Source organism: Empidonax traillii, unplaced genomic scaffold (genome assembly GCF_003031625.1).
Source record: "Empidonax traillii isolate 1590-97213 ecotype Southwest subspecies unplaced genomic scaffold, ASM303162v1 scaffold501:size454599, whole genome shotgun sequence".
NCBI classification, from domain to species: Eukaryota; Metazoa; Chordata; class Aves; order Passeriformes; family Tyrannidae; genus Empidonax; species Empidonax traillii.
In genome coordinates this window covers 230,908-243,861 of record NW_020955694.1, presented here as the reverse complement: position 1 = coordinate 243,861, position 12,954 = coordinate 230,908, and the positions used below count along the sequence as shown (strand labels likewise).

Genomic DNA, 12,954 nt, shown 5'->3' with positions numbered 1-12,954 from the left:
AGCACTGAGCAGACTGGTTAAAGCTGAATTTAACTTGCATTAGAGAACATTTGATTATAATTTAATTAGTATGTTTTCATTACAGAGTGACTGTTCTCATGATCTTTTTGTTCTGACAATTCTCCGTGGATTAAATGATTTATTTAGTGATCTTTATTTGCTCATAGACTTGTGAATTTTGGATATGATTGCTGTCAAGACCAAGATGTTGCATCTAAATCTTTGAACCTTCAGGTTTTTACAAGTAAAGCAGGTAATGAATAAATACAAATATAGTCAAAGTTACCTCTACTAGTGATTACCATGCAGTGTAATCATAATTGATTACTAAATTTCTTCATCAGACATTAAAAAACACACAAAATACAAATATGTATAATATGAGTGTGAGATCTGTATTCCATTAGAATCTACTCGATAGGCAGCAGTGAAGAGAGGCAGCAGACAAGCAGAGGTGGTACCTTTTTAACCCTTGTGTCATTTGCAGAGTGGTGCAGGGAAGTGTTGCAGAAGTGACTTTACATCTCACCCCCCAAGGCCTGCTGTGGTCTGTGCACACCAGCCAATTGCTGAGCAATTTGCCAGTTGCACTTAAGTGACCATTAATGCAAATCAAGTGAAATACAGTTCCCTTACAAGGATTTTTCTCTTACCAAGGCAGACTGACTGCATGCTTAGAAAGGTTAGAGGGAAGGAATTAGAAGTAAGAGAGCCAAGTTTCTGTCTGCCAAGTGTAGATGAGGCTACTTTTTCTCTGTTAGCAAGACAATTTCTTGTACTAACAGTCTGTCCAGAAATGGAAAATAATATTGATTTGTATATATATGTTTTCTTTTAAACATACACTCCTCAGAGGTTTGTTCAGATTGAAGCATCTCCTTAATTTAGGATGAAATTAAGACATCCTCCAACAAGACTCCTGTTTGGTTACCCTGAAATAAAATATTCTTTTCCATCTGGCAACACAGTATCTAAATTCTGTGGAGAACCTTTCACAATTGCTTTTCATTGCACTTAATGTAAAATACATAATTTGACAACTGTACTTAGTATATGAGATTACCGTAGTGACTTTTCCTTGAATGTTGTTTGAAACTGAGGATTACCTATCATGACCCATTTTGGGTAACTAAGAGTTTGGAGCAAATTATTTTGGTGCTAAAACCATATCTAGTTGTTGAAGAATACTGTGAGTAATCACACTAAGTTCCCTTTTGTGCCTGTGTTTGTGGTGATTTGCAAAACTTCTTTGTGGCTCAGACTATGCCTTCTGTGGAAGTGCCAGCATGCTTCAGATATTGATACCAATATACCTATTTGTACCATTTGGACATTTCTGACAAAGAATAATTGGCATAACTTCAAACTGGAATATTCCATGCAATTTCCCATTTAATGTAAATGTTATTGGCTCCTGCCAATCTGAACTCTGAATGAAATCACTCTTCCTTTCTTAGACTTCCGCAGCAGAAAAGTAGCTCTGTTCCTTGCACTCAGCACAGACAAAATGTCTCCAGATAAAAATCCTGATGGACCTCTTGAGTAGCTGAGATCAAGCAGTTCTAGTTTCAGAATTAACTTCGTATGTCCAGAATTCAGTGATTGTTTAAAAAACACTGCACTGCTATGTTTTCTCTTAGTGCTTTAGAAATACTTTTCAATTAAATTTTGTCAGCATTAAAACAAAATGCAGGCGGTAAGAGGACATAAACAGTGGCTTACCGTCACCCATCTGTCTGCCTGAAAGTTAGGCATCTGGACTGAGTTTCTAGAGAGAAATAGGCATCTCCAGAGGATGATTGTTTCAATCCATATTCCTTTATTTGCTGTATAGGGGTCTAAATGAGTTTGGATGACTGAAGTGAGGCAAGTCACTCCTAAACCAGTACAACTAGACAAAATGCCCTGATGCAATGCTGTATTTGAACTGTTGCATTTGGATGCCACCTTGAGATGTTGGAAAAACCTCATGTCTTGAGCTTTTGTTTGAACAGAAATGAGGAATTTGAAGTTAAAGTTTCCCAGGTGGCTCTTACAGTCTCAGTGGTATGATGTACGTTTTTCAAGTGGCAGAGTTGTAATTGTTGTTTCCCAGGTAGGAGTAGAACTTAATTTTTAAATGCTTCCTTTCTTTTTTGTTTATTTTGTGGTTGAGATATTTTTTCCCTTTTATTTCTGGAAAGGTAAGAGTCCATCCAAGTATATCTTCATGTGAGTCTTCTCACCCTGAGGCATTCAGCTACAGCCTTCACTGTTTGCAAATGATTTTGAAATTGGTAGCGTAGAAGACCTGGTCCTGCCTTCACATGAAACACTTACCGTACAGGTGCAATAGGATAACAAACTTTCCCTGCAGCAGCACAACCCAGCTCTAATTTCCAGAGGGCCTTGGTAAGGATAGGAAAGGAGTTTGTTGCATATTCCCAGTCTCTGGCTGCTCTACTGGAATTGCTTGGACTGTATCAGACGTAAGGCTGCTTGGATCCTTGCTGATCTGAGGCTGACCACGTTTCTGTCTATATTAATGAAGCACCCTTTGTTACTTTCTGTTGTTTGGGGGTTCAGTTTGTTGACATTTGGACCAGCATCCTCCAGGTGAAAGATGCACATGCTGTTAATAGTTCCCCATAGCTGCTGTTTCTGTGATCAGCTTGCATATATTACCCAGTGACACTTCAGTCTGAACAGACTCACTTGCATGTTTACAGAACAGTGTACACAGTAGCCTCCAGCATACAAGAAAGAAATTTGCAGTGCTGGAAGGGAGCTGTTGATAATAAAACAGCATTGTGGGTTACTGGAGCTTTTCCAGCCTTCCTCATGAGTCCTGATGCCGCTACTTTAAAAATTATGCGTGCAGTGGAAGAAGCCAAGTGCTCTGGCAAAATGCCCTGTCTGTTGTCTGAATGACTCAAATATCCAAGCAAAACTGTATCAGACAATATTCAGTCAGCTAAGAATAAGTAGAAAGAAAAATTATATCTGAAGAAAGTATTTACCTTCCCCAGAAGGCGGAAGTGTGAAGTGTCTCAGCCATATCTGTGTCACAGCTATGGTACAGCTTTGGGGTGTGAAAAATGAGGCCTTAAATCAAATAAAATATCTTGGTAGCTGGTTTTTTTTTTTTTTTTTTTTTTTTTTTTTTTTTTTTATTTTTGTTTTTTTTGTACTGTGCCATTTTCTGTATATCTTGTATACATAGCCTTTTTTTTTTTTTTAACAGAACAGTATCTGTATTAGTATTACTTTTTTTATTTTTTATTTTATTTCTTGTGATAAACTTTCAATAAAGGAAAAAGGTGAGTGGTCATAGTTGTGGCCAAGCTTTCCCAACTGTATTGGGATAATGTTGTTTGGAAGTTGTTTTTAACCTGAGTGCCAAAGCATCAGAATAAGTGGATTAAGTTTTTGTAAGAGATGGAGGCAGGGCTACCATCCAGGGGGGTCAAAACAGGATCAGTCTGATTTAGAATTAAGTTGGGAGCAGAGAGCGCTCCTGTACACAGTAGCTTGGCTGAAATAATGCTTGTGCCAAGGACTGACTTTTCTCCTAGAGAAGGAATTAACATTTCTTTGGGCTGGAAAGGGGAAAAGTGACTATCATTTCTGGTGTAAGAAAGCTCTAGCAGTCTGTCATGCTGCTGCCAGTATGAAATGACTTGAAAAGCAAACAAACTGTGTTTTACTATGTTGTTCTGAGAATATTTGACAGCTCCTGAACATAAAATACTTGGATTTAGGCAGTCTATGGAGATAAAGGCTTGCTCAGTTTTCTGGCTGCAAACATGATTTCTACTGGGAAGGGCTAAAATGTACTTCTCCTAAATGGGAGAACTGGCAATGTCAGGACCCAGGTTTCTATTGTGCCAGACTGACTCCTCTTTTCTTTGTTGATTTTGTGTTTTGTTAGCTAAATGATGGTTAGAGGTACATAATAGATATTTCTGTAGTCTTTATCTTTTTTGAAAGATTATTTTTAGTTTCTAATTTGAAACAGTCATGCTTAAGTTTTGTGCAGTATAAAGACGTCTAGATAATCAGGTGGACAAATCACTTTTCTTATTTTGTCTTTTTAGGAGGCTTGTGTGTGTGTTGTAGTCTAGCCTCTGATACTCCTGATGAAATCATGTACTCCATATATTTTTTACATAAAGGTAAGATTAACCTGTTAACTTACTATGCTTTGTTTTTGGAGAGTGTCACTGTGCTGAAAGAGTCACAGAACGCCTTTCAAAACAAATAACTACCGAAGTCTGCAGACAATAAACTACTGTGGCTGGTGTTTAAAGACAGCAGCTGCCTTTAGCTGCAAAGTTGACTTTCCTGCTGTAGACTTCCTGCCTGATGCTGAATGAGTAGCTTCAAACCAGTGGCCTTGTAAATGCTTATTAATTTGGTCCCTTATTTCTAGCCAGACTTTCCGGCGTGCTGAGCACAGACATCAATGAAATCTGTGGGAGCTTGCAGGTGTGTTGTACTTCTGCCATAAGGCATTTGGATGGGAAATAGAGCCAACAGCTCTTAGCTTGAATGTCTGTTTAGAGTTCCAGTTTAACATGTCATTTTCACAGCAAGAGGTGCAACACCCACTGATTCTAAGAATAGTTGCTGTGTAAGTGGTGCTCTAGCTCTTGAAGTTAAGACCTTTCTTTGTTTTAAAATAGTAAAAACCATTGCTTGATGCTGAGCAGAATAAAACTTCTTGTTAGCAAGATTTTCTCATTTGATACATGGATGAGAGAGGCAAATTATTTCTCAATTGAGAAGCTACATAGTATGGAATAACTGAGTTCAAGAGGACAACATAGCTCTCTCCTACCTTAGGTGTTTGCTTTCTTGTGTCAGGATACTTTAAGTCAGAACTGCACTGACATGTTGCTTTGCTGCTGGAACATTTTGGGATGGAATGAACTACATTTCTGTGTTCTTGAAGGCATTAACAAATTGAAAAAGTCCTTTTTGGGCGTGGCACACTGTGCATGGCACAGCTGTGAAGGGCTGATTTTCCCAGATGTGCTTGATGTGTAACCAAAGGCTAATTGCATTGCTTGGAGCCAACCACGGCCCTTGTACATCCTGATCTGTACTAGGAGGAAACTGAGGATAAATATGGTTATATTGAGTAGCTAAGTCTGAAATGACCTCCATGGAATGGCGCTGTTTGGTGCAGAACTTTTTGTGCCTTCATGTAAGATTGGTCGGTCATACAAGAGACTTTTAAGACTGGTTCTGTGGTGATCCACAGAAGCAGTGGTATATGGGGTCTATAAACCATATTTTGGAGATGTATAAGGAGTTCAGGTTGTTCTGCAGCATCTGTAAACTCATCTGGAAATTTCCCATTGCTGTTCACTGCAGCATGAACAGGGGAGTCATGCTGTTGCAATTCTATCCTGCAGTGCTGATATTAGCTTGCATGCACTCGATGCAGGTAACAAAGTGGTGATGATGAGTATACTGACTCATTGCAAGCAAACTTCGGTCAGTATTTTGTGTGAAAAACTATTTGGTTTGATACCCCTTCATCTCTGATGGTGCTGTTGGTCTTGGAGGCCTCTTTTTTTCTCTTTTAGCAGCATATATTAAGCACATTTCTCTACTAGGGTCAGGAAGTCATTTCCTGGATGAGTGACTGAAATGCGGCTCATGAGCAGCTTTTTTTCCTTGGTGGTCCTGTAAACTGTGGATTTTATATTGAATTTTCCTGCACCATTAAGTAGCATCCTGATCATGACACCATTATTTAATCTTCAGTTTTTCTTGGAGACACAGGAAGTTTGAGGGCTTTGTGTCACTCTTGCTGGGTGCCAGAAGAAGTGTGGTACAAGTCTGGAATAAAACAACAGCTGTGCTGATGCAAAGCCCATGCAAACACAGCAGGTCTGACACTGGCCTATGTTTAAACTGAGCTGAACTAAATTAGAGCAATGGGGCATGCAGATAAACAAACTGGGAATTCTTTAGAGCAGTTGAAAGATCACCAAAATGTGAAGCACAACTTATATAGAGGATTTGTGTTGGTTTTTTGTTTGTTTGTTTGTTTGTTTGTTTTTGAGGAAAGGTATTTTTACACAAGCTTACCCTGGGATGGAATGTTTCTTTAAACACAAACATGGGCTGTGCAGTGCATGGCTAATTTTCACACAGTAAAGAACTGCATTGTGTAGGTACAAGTTTACTAAGTGTGCAGCAACTCTGTTTAGGATGAAGCAAATCTCTGTGTGTGGACAACCTCATAAAACAGTCTAAAATATCCTTATTTGGGTGTATTGGCACTGATGAAGTTTCCAGCTATAAAGTTGGGTTGTAACAAATGGTGTTTATTGTTTGGAGTTTTTTTAAGTATTGTTATTTTCCCCCAGGTTACAACAAAACTTTTACAGTTTCTCTAGAAAGAACAGAATCTCATCAATTGAAGGAAGTGGCTTTTATGAATCTTGGTAGGTTACTTGGGTTACTTCCCTGTGTGATTGCCATTCTCTGTCCCTGGTAGGGAGACAAATCACTAACCCTTCTCTAGAAGGAAAGGATTTTTTTTCTTGACTTTAAGTACTTATGTTATTTTACTGCTTTTTTTCTGCTTAGCTTTTATATTTGGCATTTGATATTGCAATACCTCACTTTGGGGAAGCAGCTTCCTCTGAAATTGCCTCAGAATCTGCTCTGGACATCAACTGCTGAGTTCTTGAGTGTCTCAAGTCTCTTGAATCCTCCCCTGGAAACCCAAATGTACCACTAGTGTTTCCTGTGTTAATACAACAGCAGCTTTTAATTAACTCCCTTTATACTTCCTAGATATAATCAATTCTACCACAGAGAACTGGGCCAAGATGGGAATCATGTGAAACAGCCTCTTAAAGCAAATAAGGGATCAAGTGCTAAATTGACCACTGTTGTTTCTTTAAATAGACTATTATGTGGCTGCTTATTTGCCTGGCCAGTTCCTGCACCTCCTGAATATCCGACATCCCGACCTGCTGTGCCATAGTTTATTTCTGACAGGTATAGTAAGACTGCTGCTCGAAATAATTTTATTGTGGTTGTGGAAGTTTTTTCAAACGTCTTTACATGAAAGTTGTATTTCTCAATGTTTCCTTTATTGCACAGTGTTCTGAAGAAGGAGGGGTACTGAAAAAATAAGAATGGCATTTTTGCCACTTTCCATTTTAGAAAGAAAAGATGAAGTGACATTTCATACTTCATGTATTACAGATTTGTAGCTTATTATGAAATGGTAGAAGACCTTTCACTGAATTTGAAATTCTCTGCCTTGGTTTCATAGTTTCCCTTCCCCCATCTTTGCACATGGTTCTTGGTCCTCCACTGTTCTCAAATTTCACATGGAGATGTAAATTTGATTTTACATTTCCTTCCTCCAATTGAGTTGCTCTAAATGTGTGTGTTTGGAGGGTGTGGAGAGAGGAAATCTGTGTTTCCTTCACCTGATCAGGCTGATGCAATTAAATTTAGAGTCTCATCTGAGAGGCACATTATTCCATTTCCAATAAACATGTCCTTATGGGAAGTGGTTTATTTTTGGAAGTGGGGTGCCTTTGTTTGAAAACAGAAATCTATTGTTCTGATTGGGTGAAGGAGACTGTGGAAACTGGTGCAGGGGCAGCATCACAGGAAGCTAATACCTGTTTTATATGGATAATGAAATCCTATTCTGCTAAAAACGAGTGGGAAGCATCACTGTTGTGTGGTGGGCCTGATCCCTCTGATGGAAAGGGTCTGAAATATGGTACCTGTACAATACCATAGTGGTGAACCTTAGTACTAACATAAATGAAGTGGTTTCGGTCTGATGCTTCAGTGAGTAATCACAAAGCAGAACCTTCCTGTTCTGGCCACTGTGACTGATGGCAAGAGATCGGAGAGTACAAGTTTGTATCATGATTCTGCCTGTGAGCAGTTCTGAACTGTACCAGTGGTACCAATAGGTGCTAACTCTAGTGCTGAACTTGTACTGCTGGCCTTGTGCCCTTCTCTGTTCCATCATATGTACTCTGCTTTGCCTCAAGACAGCACTGTGAGCCTTGAATCTATGCACCTTCTCTGTGTGAGCAGTAGGGAGGGAGAGAACTGAGTATGGACTGTATTCCTTATCCACTTCCTGTATTCAGCCAGCACCATTTCTCCTCCTCTTCAGCATAAAAATACCAGGGCAGCTAGTGCAAGAGGCAGACTGTTTCTTACTGCTGGGAGTCTTAAGAGAAATACTGGTAGCAGCCGAATTTTATGTTCTTACTCCTTTTTGTTCTCAAACCAATGTTCTTCAGGTGAGGATGCAAGAATTGACACATTACAAAACTGTTCCATCCGATCCCCACTCGTGTCAACAGTTTTGGATTGCAAAGCAGGGAGTCTGTATGCTGTGAACATCAGTGACAGCACCTTGCTGCAGCTCCTACAGAGGAGCAAACAAGACAGTGAGAGATTGGCAGCCCTGCATTGTGCCCTGCTCTACTTCCAGCACACTGAAGATTTGGAAATGCAGGTGGGAAAAGAGCCTCCTCTAATTTTGTTTTCAGTGACTGATGGTTTCATGAAGCAGGGTCAGGGCATGAATGATATCAGACAAAGAAAAGTCCTGATTCACATGGACCTTTTGGCAGTGCCAGGAGGCTCATCAGCTGGGCTGCCCTAAACCCCTTTATTGGTCTAGGCTGTCCTGAAAACCACTTGTATCTGCATCACTACTTCATGGCAAGTGTTACTACCAAACCCAAAATTTTATAGTCTCTTACAACATATTCTCAAGCAGAGAGCTGAGACAAACTCCCTGGTCTCTTTCTGACAGATTATTCAGTGGATTTCTGAGAACCTGTCGACATGTCATTCTTTTGACCCCATTCAAGAATTTATCATCGGTAGGTATTTTTTTTCCTGCATGCTCTAGTTGTCACTGAAGGAGAAGTCATGATGTTACAAACTCTCTTATTTCCAAACTTTTTGGTTATGATTTATGTTAACTGACCTGCATTTTATGGTGTTGAGAGACAATATCAGTAGTTTAGAAGATATACAGATATCTCCAAATCAGAGTGGCAGTAAAACTTTTCAAATACATTCTTCTTCTCTCTAATGGGACAAATGGATTTATCATTGTTTTAGGTCTCCAGAGACTAGAGCTGAGGAACAAATCTCCTCTAGCCTAGCTCAAACCCTTTTTTTGTAAAGATTTGGCATATCATGATATTCTCTTCTAGTAGCCGATTCCTCAGTCTAGCCAGTGCGCAGTCTTTGTACAAAGGACCCCTGCAGTGCTGAGCTGTAGCCAAGCAGCTGACCCAGCCCTGCAGCCATCTGGACTTCTCTTCCTCCTTTTGTGCGCAGAATGGGACCAGTTCCACCATGGAGGAAGCTGTTTCAGTGCAGCAGCAGGATTTGTCCCCCAAAAAAAACTGTCAGATAATGAACTATGAAGCCTACTCTTGTTAACTGATAGTTTATACCATCTTACCCTTATAAGTGTTTTTACATTGCATTTAGCCTCCCTGTACTGCAGATTGTGTCCAGAAACTCAAAACCTGGATAAACTTTTGCCCTACACATCATTGCTTGACTGGATTGGGGTAAGATAAAAGCTGGTGCTTTGATTGGTAGTTAGAGGGTCTGTTTTTTCTCCTTTAATATGGCTTTTAACTTGTGTGTCTTACCTTGTCATAGATATGCTCTAAATCAATATCTGTGCTTTATGCCTGTTTTAGTTTGCCAAGTCTTACCCTTTGTGGTGTTTTCCATAAGTAAGGTTTTTTACAACAAAAGCATTTATAAAACAAGAACAGCTGCTATAATCAAATAGATAAGTAAATATCTCAGTTTTCATAATGAAGTATTAATTTATTCTGTATCATATGGGGTTTATAATGAATACAGAATACATTTAACAGCAAAATCATGCAGATATTTCCAAGACAAACAGTATCAGTAGAGTTAAGATTTATGAGTAAGCTTGCAGAAGTGTATAAAATAACTTCAGGCAAGACTTTACAATTAGAGTAAATAACATATTTTAATTTCTCTGATCAGACACTGTTCTAATATGTTGTCTTTTTTAAAATGAGGGTACAGTTTTGGCTAGCTAGCTACTTTCACAGAGAAAATGGATTGTAGAGATTCACCTAGATCCCAAACAGGCCCATGTTCTATGCCAAATTATAAGACTATAAATAATTTGTCCGTATTTCTAGGTTGTCCCTGGAGTAATATGTGCAACAGACATTATTTCACTACCTGTGTTAGAGGTAAGTTCCAATACAAAACCATTTTGTATTTGCAGATTAGGAACTGCTTTTTTTGTGGGAGAGGGGTGTGCTAAATACTAATGAAGCAGTGTCCCTGCAGCCCTATCCAAATTAAGTTATGAAGAGAAAATTGCCCTATGCATTTACTAAAATATCAGTTATTCAGACTGATGCTTGCTAGCTCAAAGATGTATTTTTAATTCCCTTTCTGAAGACACTTCTATTCAACAGGGAGGATTCTCCAAGAATTAATCTTGTTGGATCTGATTGATACCACTTTGTTTTGTGACTTGGGTAGCTGAAGGCTGAGTTGCCGTTGACATAACAGACACACAGGATTTCTATGCCCACTTGAGGGATTTTTCATTGTGCTGCCATTGGTATGAATGGTTTGTGACCCTCTCACTTTGTTTTGTCTGGAGCATCCTGTGATTGCACTGATGTCAGGGCTTTGGCTACTAAATCTAGACAAACTCCTGCACAGCCTGGAAAAGGCAATGAGCTGGATGGGGAGAGCACACGCTGTTTGGGTAGGAAATTGTACTTTCCGTTGAAAACAACATGAATGATTCTTCCCGTCTTCCCATTCCGCTCCCTCAGCTCCAGTTTAGAGAGATACTTAAAATTTTCCTAAGTATTCCTGTACAAAATCTGAAATTTTAATAAGCAGTTTGTTGTGGAGAGCTAATGGGAAGAGTTAAGAGTTTAGACACAATAGTACCAGCAACACATGGGATTACTCTGGATACATGACAACATTTGTTCAGTCTTTAAAGGGGTGAGAGTCTGTTTCTTTCCCAGTGCTTATAATTAGTCCTAAAGCTTCACCCTTCACAAAATTTTTTAAAAGTCAGTGAAATAGTCCACTGCTTGCTCACTCTGCAGCAGTGCATTACAGCTGTGCTGCACAAATTTGTGGGGTTCCTGGTTCCTCTCAGGGAATCAGGCTTTGTGTGCTTTGATTGGGGAGGTTGCCCTGAGAGCTGGGACACCTGGGAAAATCAGCTCTTGAGAAAATTTGTTGCTAGATAATCCGTGTAATTCACTGAGGTCAAAGTTAGCAGGCCTTTAATTTGTCTGAGATTGAACCTCAATCCCCTGGGGGCACATGCCTTTAGCAGCTATACTTCCTGATTGTGGAACTCATTTCCTATTTCTGTCTGAAACCTAAACAGATTGAAAAGGTCAGAGTTGAACTAATGACAAATATTTCCTGCTACTTTTGACTGCATTTGCTCTGACTCTTGCATGAGGACAAAGATGGTAATACACAGGGTAAGGTTTAGTGCTCTGACTGCTTTGTAGCACTTCAGCGTCACAAACCCACCATGGCTCAAGTTCAAGTGATCAGTTGCTGTTTCAGGTGGTGCATGTTGTTGGTATCAGGAGTCAGACCCTGGTGATAGATCTGGTCCTACAAGTAGTATTTCTTCTGCAGACATTTTATGGCATTTCACAGACAGAATGGTGAATTGTTATTTTGAGAAGATTTTCTGGAGTTTTTGAGCCTATGAGTTGTTGAGAGCCTTTGGGAAGACTATGTCCACATTCACAAAAAAATTTGGATATCAGTTGTGTTTTTATCACTAAACTCCTGTTCAGCAAGATATATATTGAGAGAGTCTGGGAGAAAGGGGGAACGGTCAGTCTAACTGTCAAAAAGCTTTACATAAGGATTGCAATTAATAAATCTGATTTCCTCCTCCCCCCACTTTTATAAACAGAAACCAAACTTGAAGAGGTGCAAACAGGCTTGATCAGAAAGGGAGAAGGAAGGGGCGGGAGGAAGAAGGGAAGAAAATAAAATAGGAGGAGGTCCAGGAGAACAGAGAATGTAAAAATAAAATAGGAAGAGGTCCAGGAGAACAGAGAATGTAAAGTGCAAGAAGTTGTCAGAGCAAGGAAGAGGCAGCCTCTCCTGCAGGCTGCACTGAGCCACTGGGGTGCAGAGTGATGTTTTAAGGAGTAGTTGCCTGTGTTACACAGCTCTCTGAATTCAGTCACTGCTGGGGAGACACAGCACTGCAGTGCAGAGGGGACACGGGTCTCTTGGAGGTAATTGTTCCCCTACACCTTTTCAAAGGGTAGAGCAGAGAGCTCTCTATCTTCAGTTAAAAACCCACTACTTATGAAAGGCTTCATGGGAGCTTTTCATGGATTGCAACCTGCTGAGGCCTTGTTTTGACTTCTGCCAATACAACATCTTCTAGGTGTTTGTGCTTAGGTATGCATTCTTGACTCTAGAAATGCCTGCAAAATAAACACCTAAGAAGAGGAAGCCTTCTCTTTTTAGTCCTTGCCCTGATGATCCTCAAGAAGCAACTATAATTAAAAAAATCCTTTATTTTAAACTTTTGACTTTTTAATTAGATCTAATGCAATGCAGGTTTTCAGAATTAAAAGCAGACACCACTGAAGTCTACCACTTCCTGTTACAGATTTAGTACATGAAAGAAAATTGCTGCCTTGCTTCTCACCGCCACATATCAAAGCAAGTTCAGTATGGCCTGAACACAGTTTTGCAGCGGTGGTGCTGCCGCAGTTGCGTGGATTGGTCACTAGATGATACCCTTTTGCTGTATTTGATAGTTCTCAGGTTTCATATTGGTAACATTTAGGCAGCATCCTGCAGTACTAGAATCTCATAAGATTGTAAGAGCGTAGATCTCACAAGTCAGCTCCAGCAGAGGGAACATATTGTGCC

The 12,954-nt window shown here is 39.7% G+C and overlaps 1 protein-coding gene across 3 annotated transcripts in view; it reads left to right on the top strand.

Annotated features, from left to right (window-relative positions):
- GSAP (gamma-secretase activating protein) overlaps nucleotides 1–12,954 on the top strand; it is a 43,020-nt gene that overhangs the window by 13,197 nt on the left and 16,869 nt on the right. Inside the window, exons 12-19 of one of the 3 annotated variants that reach the window (XM_027896525.1) lie at nucleotides 168–253; nucleotides 4,077–4,154; nucleotides 6,363–6,440; nucleotides 6,910–7,002; nucleotides 8,283–8,500; nucleotides 8,804–8,873; nucleotides 9,496–9,578; nucleotides 10,197–10,250. In XM_027896525.1, coding sequence (XP_027752326.1) covers nucleotides 168–253; nucleotides 4,077–4,154; nucleotides 6,363–6,440; nucleotides 6,910–7,002; nucleotides 8,283–8,500; nucleotides 8,804–8,873; nucleotides 9,496–9,578; nucleotides 10,197–10,250 — 760 coding nt within the window. The remainder of the gene's footprint in view (nucleotides 1–167; nucleotides 254–4,076; nucleotides 4,155–6,362; nucleotides 6,441–6,909; nucleotides 7,003–8,282; nucleotides 8,501–8,803; nucleotides 8,874–9,495; nucleotides 9,579–10,196; nucleotides 10,251–12,954) is intronic. The other 2 variants (XM_027896526.1, XM_027896528.1) reach the window with 2 other exon arrangements.